This window comes from Haplochromis burtoni, unplaced genomic scaffold (genome assembly GCF_018398535.1).
Source record: "Haplochromis burtoni strain Fernald_Lab_line unplaced genomic scaffold, NCSU_Asbu1 Contig_984, whole genome shotgun sequence".
Taxonomy (NCBI): domain Eukaryota; kingdom Metazoa; phylum Chordata; class Actinopteri; order Cichliformes; family Cichlidae; genus Haplochromis; species Haplochromis burtoni.
The window spans coordinates 33,078-39,669 of NW_024583345.1; the positions used below are offsets into that span (position 1 = coordinate 33,078).

Below are 6,592 nucleotides of genomic sequence, written 5' to 3' on the forward strand. Positions count from 1 at the left end.
TTTACAATCAGGTGTAAAGTTTAGAGGAATGACCTTTGTACCTGTGTTACAGGCGCATTTATACACCTTTTTTTGTAAACTAAAACAATGGCTGCTCTAAAATTCTATACACAGGTAATGGACTATTTCTGTTAGCAGTGTGTTACTGTGCTTCTGCCAGTGGTAAAGAGGGCAAACTTTCTTATCATCATCCTGGGAATAAAAGCTCCTTACCTTTGTGATATTCCCTAAATGATAAAATCCTGGAATGTGAGGTCACTGCCTTGCATCTTCAACTTGTGTGAAACAACAGTTAATGTGCGTAATGATGACGATAGTGCCATAAATTATGATTCTTGATAAGCTAACACAAATACCACAGGGTTAGCTTATCAATAACTGATCATTGATAGTTTATCACTGTTACAAAGCAAAAATACGACAAAATAGTAAAATACTACCAAAAATATTAATACAAACAGAGAACACTACACATCCAGCCATCAGTATCTGACAGTGTTTCAGTGATGCAATGATTACTGTGGTTGTTGACAAAGCTGACCCTGTGGTAACACAGAGCACAATAATTGATCCTGGAGAATACCACAGATCTGTACATAGTAGTTAGTATCACTCAGTACCTTCTTCTTATACCCAAGTGTGTAGGATACTGTGATTGCAGCAGTGTCTGTGGCTTGGTTAGTTTTACAGTTGTTCTCAAACCCCTCTCGTCTTAATGTGGAACCAATGTTGGATATTGCGTGTTTTACTTTTTATACGGAGTGTATTTGTATGCCAATAACACCATCTCGTTTTATTTATACTGTGATTAGGACATGTGTTGCTTGTGCAGTAGCTATAAGATTTGTTAGCATCACATGACCATTTTTAAGTTTCTTTTTTGGTGTGGGGGTGAGGGTGTACTGATGTGTTAGATCACTTTCCATTTTAAATTTTGTGATGGGTCACTACTGTAGTGGTCTTTGTATTGTTGTCAAGTTTTGATGGTATGCATATGTAAATAGAATAGCCTTTCAAATACTCTGAATTAAGCATTACAGTAATTAGCATGCATTTTGAATACTAATCAGAAAGCAGCGTACCTGACAACATGCTGTTTGTGTACTGCAAAGCTCTGATATTTTTCGTTGTGTTTGTAAAACAATGTAAAAGATTGATGTGCATTTTGTTTGATAATGTTGACATTTTGCAGAACTGCCTTTTTTTTTTAAATAAACAAAATCGATACAGGATGAGAAAATTTGTCATTTCATTTTTCTTGTCTTCAGCTTACACAAACCAGTTTACGAAAACACAGCAAAATGTCATACACTTTAATAAGTACAGATAGTATTTACAGTATGTACACAATAACACAATACTTTGTAATCACTACTGCATACTTTGATAGATTAGTAAGTATTTACATTGTGAATAAGACCATATGTTGATTTTGAAATACAATTATTTTTTTTAAATTATGTTACGCAATAAATTCAGGCGTGCCTTGATACATACTAGTTTGACTATGATCATGGTACAGAGGTTTGCAAAAAACACTTCACAGGTGCATCATGGTCCGAGATTTTGAAGAATACTTTAATACACTCTTCATGTGGGAGCCATGAGTTGGGAGAACAACGTCAGTCAGTATCAAACACAAACTATACAGTTTCATACATTTTTTTCACATGACATGTAGTCTAGTTATAAAGATCAGAACCACTGGTTTCTTCTTCCAAAGCTTTACACATTCATGTTTGGTCTTCAGCCTTCAGTGGAAAGAAATGCTGGACCAACTGCTGTAGTCACAGACCTTTGTTGCTTGTTTCTTCTCTCTCTCCGTTACACTCACTCGCTTGCCACTGTTTTGTAGTAAAGCAAAATGACATAAAAAAAAATAATAAAATAATACAAAAAAAAAAATCATTCGTTGTGTTTCAATGCATATTCACACAAAAGTACATTTTTGTACAACCGCTTGAAAAGACATTTAAAAAAAAAAAAAAAAAAAAAAAAAAAAGAGACACCAGGCATCCGCAACACCGAGTACACTCATCATCCTTAACTGGAGTAACCCATCTGTCTTCTTAGCTTACTCATTGTTATTACACTACTCCCATATGACCAGAGACGGGGAATGCAGCTATACTTCAGAGTACGGCACCCATGTAAAAAATAAAATAAAAATAAAGGGGAAAGAGAAACTGCGTCCCATCGTGATCTAGAGTATTTCCTCTTCATTGTGATTGCTGGTGGTTTTTACATTATGATATCTGTCCTGTGCCGCGTCTGCGCTCGGCCCTAGCAGACTGCAGCCGCGCTCTCCCTCCTCCCCTGCTTCTTCAGCAGCTGGATGCGGTTGTGGACGTAGAACTTGATCGCCCTCCAGTCTCGCTGGTTGCTCACCAACAGAGGGCAGAGTTCGAGGCATCGTTCGCAGTCCGCCTTCGCGGGGACGCGCAGTTCCATGAGGTTTCTCTTCAGGTGAGTCTCCACTGCTACACGCTCGGCTTCTGACCAGGGACGCTTCAGGACGCCGCGCTTCCCTGTGTGACCGAGGCAGAGGAGTGACACGGTTTAATGACTGAAGTATTAACACAGATGTTTGTGAGATCACGCACTAATGATGACAGATTTTACCTGATTTAGGTGGAATGTTTCTTCTCTTATGGGCATTAGCTAAAGATGGGCTGACGACAGGTGATGGAACGGGCGCCTTTTTCTTCCGCGGAGGTCGGCCCGGTCCCTTCTTTTTCACCGTGACCTCTGTCTTCTCTTTAATTTCCTCTTTCACTTCCTCTGCCTCAGAATCTTCTGAGAAGGAATCTGCCGAGTTGCCAGACATGACTGCATGAAAAGAGATCAAACAGAGGTTAGTTATCCAAACGTACTAGCAAAGCAAAACTGTTCAACCACACGGTTAATGTTACTTCAAATGTTAATAAATAAGTTCAAAGTTGTAAAATGTTCTTCTCAGACAAAATGATGAAGCTTTTTCTCGAGGGCTTAAAATGGGTCTCGGATTTGTAAACTTCCTCTCATGGGTGTGTTGCAGTTTAAATTGGAGACTACAGTATTTAAATAATGTTGCATGAAAATAACTGAATACATTTTAAAAATGAAATTTCAGTAACTACTTTGCATTTTTAGAACTACAATTTACATTATTCAAGTTTTTAAAATGAGCCAGCCAGCAGGTGTTTGATTTAGCATAACATAGCATAATGACTGGCTAATCGTTTTCCCTGTTGATTTTATGCAAAGCAAAGCTAACCAGCAGCTGGCTGATGCTCATTTTTTAAAGATGAGCCGGAGTTCCATTGATACTCTTATTTTATTCAATGAGCACACTACATTTCCCTGAGTCACTCAAACACACTCACAATTCTTTACCCTTGTTTAAAAAACAACCCCCCCTCCCCCGCCAAGTTTCATATTAACCTCTAGTGCCATCTAGCTGCACTAGTTTGTTTTAAATCCATGAAAGCTGCACTCTTAACCGGTGAAATTAGGGTTCACTGAACTTTCTAAAAAAAATTTAAAAAAAGAAAAGAAAAAAAAAGACAGAAATTCATGCATTAAATAGACGTTGATGGGCAAACACTCCTCAAACACTCAATCATTTCTACTGAATAGAAAAAAAATTAAGTAAAAAAAAAAAAAAAAAAAAAAAAGGGTTTCCTTACCGTCCAACTCGAGGCAGATGTGCTGCAGGCTCATCCCTCTGAAAAGCACTCCCTCCCTCTCTCCATAGAGAACGACTCGACCCACACGACCCATCAGTGCTGGGTCTCGTATGATAGTGGAGCAGTTCTGGGTCACGTGGTACTCGTGCTCCAGGAAGTCCTCCAGCCGTTTGATGCCTCCTCCCTGGGTGTCACCCTCCTCCAGCAGTAGCAGCTGGGTAAGGATGGCAACCTGTCGCCGCACTCGTGTTGCCGTTAATGCTCCGGGGTTTTTAGCACCACTGGCTCGAGCCAGGTTTCTCAGGAGGTCTGTGCCACGGAGTGGGGTAGCAGGGGAGTGGTAGGGCCGGGAGAAGACGTAGGGGCTCTCTGGGTCCACCCCTACGTTGGGGCTGGTTCGAAGAAGCAGGTCGAGGCAGGATTCGCAGTGTGGCGGGAGAATTAGTGGCTGAATGCGCCCTCGCTTGCCTAAGACACCAGCCCGTGGGAGATGACACAAGACCTGGCGCTCAAAGGGGGACAGGAAAGCGTCCATGCCAGAAGGGGAGCTGTTGCTGGCGTTGGGCTGAGGGGTGATGCGGTTACGGTAGTCCTGGATAGTGAGCTTGGCCACCTCGCATTCTCGGTGGCGATTGTAGAGGATGAGCAGAGAGAGGCTGGAGTGGCAGAGCAGGCGCCAGGCCTCGGCAGAGTGAGGAGAACGAGTCAAAGAAAGGAAGGAGGAGTGCTGCTGACGACGGAGATACAGGACCAGGCAAGAAAGGGAGGAGAGTAGTGGAGACATGTGATGTCTGTGTGTGCTGGAAAGGGAAGAAAGAAAAACATGCTTTTAAATTAACAGTTGAATCTCAACCAACTTTCAAAAAACCTCAAACATAAAAACACAGATACAGCAGAGCAGAAAAAAAGACAATGATTCACCGCACCTTACAATCTCTCCATTCTTCTCTTCAGGTGCATCGTCCTCCCCTTCCGCGCTCAGCTCCAGCTCTTCATCTGGATCGATGTCTGGGTCCGGTGTAGGAGGTGGAACTAACTCCTCTTGATTTCTTGGACTCTCCACTTCGACTTTTTGCTGTTCTTCATGCTTTTCTTTCTTCATCCTCCGGCCCCTTCTGGGGGTAGACAGTGGCGGAGGTGACGGACTCTTTACCCGGGGCACCATCGGGGGTGCTGGGGGTTTTGTAGCGGGCAGTGGTAAGCTGGGTGCTTTCTTAGCAGCTGCAGGCTGAGCCGAAGCATTTGGTGAAAGCGAAAGAGAGAACGAGACGGCGCCTGTGCTCGAACGGGTGGCAGGTGATTCCCTCTCCCTGGGAAAGAGAGATGGGGGAGTTGGGTTGGAGGAGGACGACTGAGGGACTGCGAAGGAATGACTGTGAGTAGCAGAGGTGGAGGATGAAGAGGGGTGGGGTTGCGAGGCGCTGCCATTTGAAGAGCTGTGCGTGTGGAGGTGAGCCAGCTCCATGGCTGTTCTGACTTCCGGTTGGTTGGCGTGGTGCTTCTCCAGGTGGCGTGCCAGGGATCGGTAGTGCCGGCCGCAGTACGGGCAGTGCTGCCGCCGGCTCACCGTGGGACTACTAGAACTGCCGATGTTTATGTTGATGTTATTGTTTATGTTAGTGGTTGGGGGTGTCAGAGAACTGACTGCGGGCTGGGATCTAGGTGGGGGTGCAACAGGTGTCGGGCGGGAGAAGGAGGAGCAGGGGCGCCCAGGTCCTCTGGAAGAAGTGGGCGCATTATTCTTCTTCTTCGAATTGACCGCCGCAGGCAACTTGCGTTTCTTGCGGCGCCGAAGCATTCGACCCCTTATCTCTTCCATTTCCTCTTCTTCATCATCGTCGTCGTCGTCATCATCTTCCTCCTCTTCATCCTCCTCCCGGTCTGAGTCACTGGGTTCAGAGTGGGTGAGTGGGGAGGAAGAGGGCGATAATGACCACGAGGGGGTAAGGTAATCAGAAACAGAGAGCGATAGTGGGTGGGGGCCAGCCTCTTCCTCCTAAATGGACAGATTAAAAAAATAAATAAAAGATGTATTTTTTTTTTTAGTTCACAGGCAAAAAACAAAAAGAAAAAAGTCCTCATGTGTGTCTCTCAATCGTTTCAAACTTCATTCTGTCTGCGGTGCCAATTTGAGAGTCTCCTGGATCCTACTGAGGACACAGAGTCACGTTTATGAACGGGAAAATAATTCCCCACACAGCTACCATCTGTAGCTTTTAGCATTAGGGCTTAAAGCTTGATTATGCATTGGTGGACTGTCACCTCATAGCAACAGGGGTCTATGACACAGAACAATTGTAAGGAAAACTCTTAGAAGGCTCTAGTCGCAGTTGAGCTTTTATCTTTTCATGCCAGAGACAAATACAGAATAACGCCCAACATGTCACGTTTCCATCAGTTGGTAACTCACCATTGCATTCTCGCCCCAGTCCGTTAGGCTGTAGTCCACTGTGATCTCCTCCCCTTTGGCGATGTCTCGGATCGCTATGACAACTAATCGCACCTGGGTTCCGCAGTGGACTTCTCGAATCCGGCAGTTTGGCGGAGGGTGGAAGAGCACGGGTCCTCGAACACCACTTCCCCCCTCCTCCCCCAACTCTGGCACACTAGAAAACATGATGTCAAACTTGATTTAAACATGTAGTTTACTGATACAATTCAACTTGATCACAACAACAATAACCTTCGATTCTGTCATCCTCATACACAAGTGGTCCACATAAAGGCTTCAACAAATCAAAACAATTCAACAAGTCTTAGCAGGGCTCTAGACTAACTTTTTTGCCATGGGCGTACCGGTACGCCTAACTTAAAAAAAGTTAGGCGTACGGGCACAAAAGTTAGGCGCACACAAATTTTATAATAATTGATATAATATAATGTGTTTTTCTGGATACACTGTGCTTTTTCAGCATTCAAAGATT

At 43.9% G+C, this 6,592-nt stretch overlaps 1 protein-coding gene across 1 annotated transcript in view; it reads right to left on the reverse strand.

The window, feature by feature from the left end:
- Positions 1-1,299: 1,299 nt before the first annotated feature.
- The window catches only part of LOC102294957, an 18,031-nt gene continuing 12,738 nt past the window's right edge, over positions 1,300-6,592 (reverse strand). Inside the window, exons 4-8 of the mRNA XM_005951655.3 lie at positions 6,079-6,274; positions 4,595-5,664; positions 3,669-4,468; positions 2,623-2,829; positions 1,300-2,528 (exon numbers count right to left, since the gene is read on the reverse strand). Of these exons, the coding sequence (XP_005951717.1) occupies positions 2,284-2,528; positions 2,623-2,829; positions 3,669-4,468; positions 4,595-5,664; positions 6,079-6,274 (2,518 nt within the window). The 3' untranslated portion in view covers positions 1,300-2,283. The remainder of the gene's footprint in view (positions 2,529-2,622; positions 2,830-3,668; positions 4,469-4,594; positions 5,665-6,078; positions 6,275-6,592) is intronic.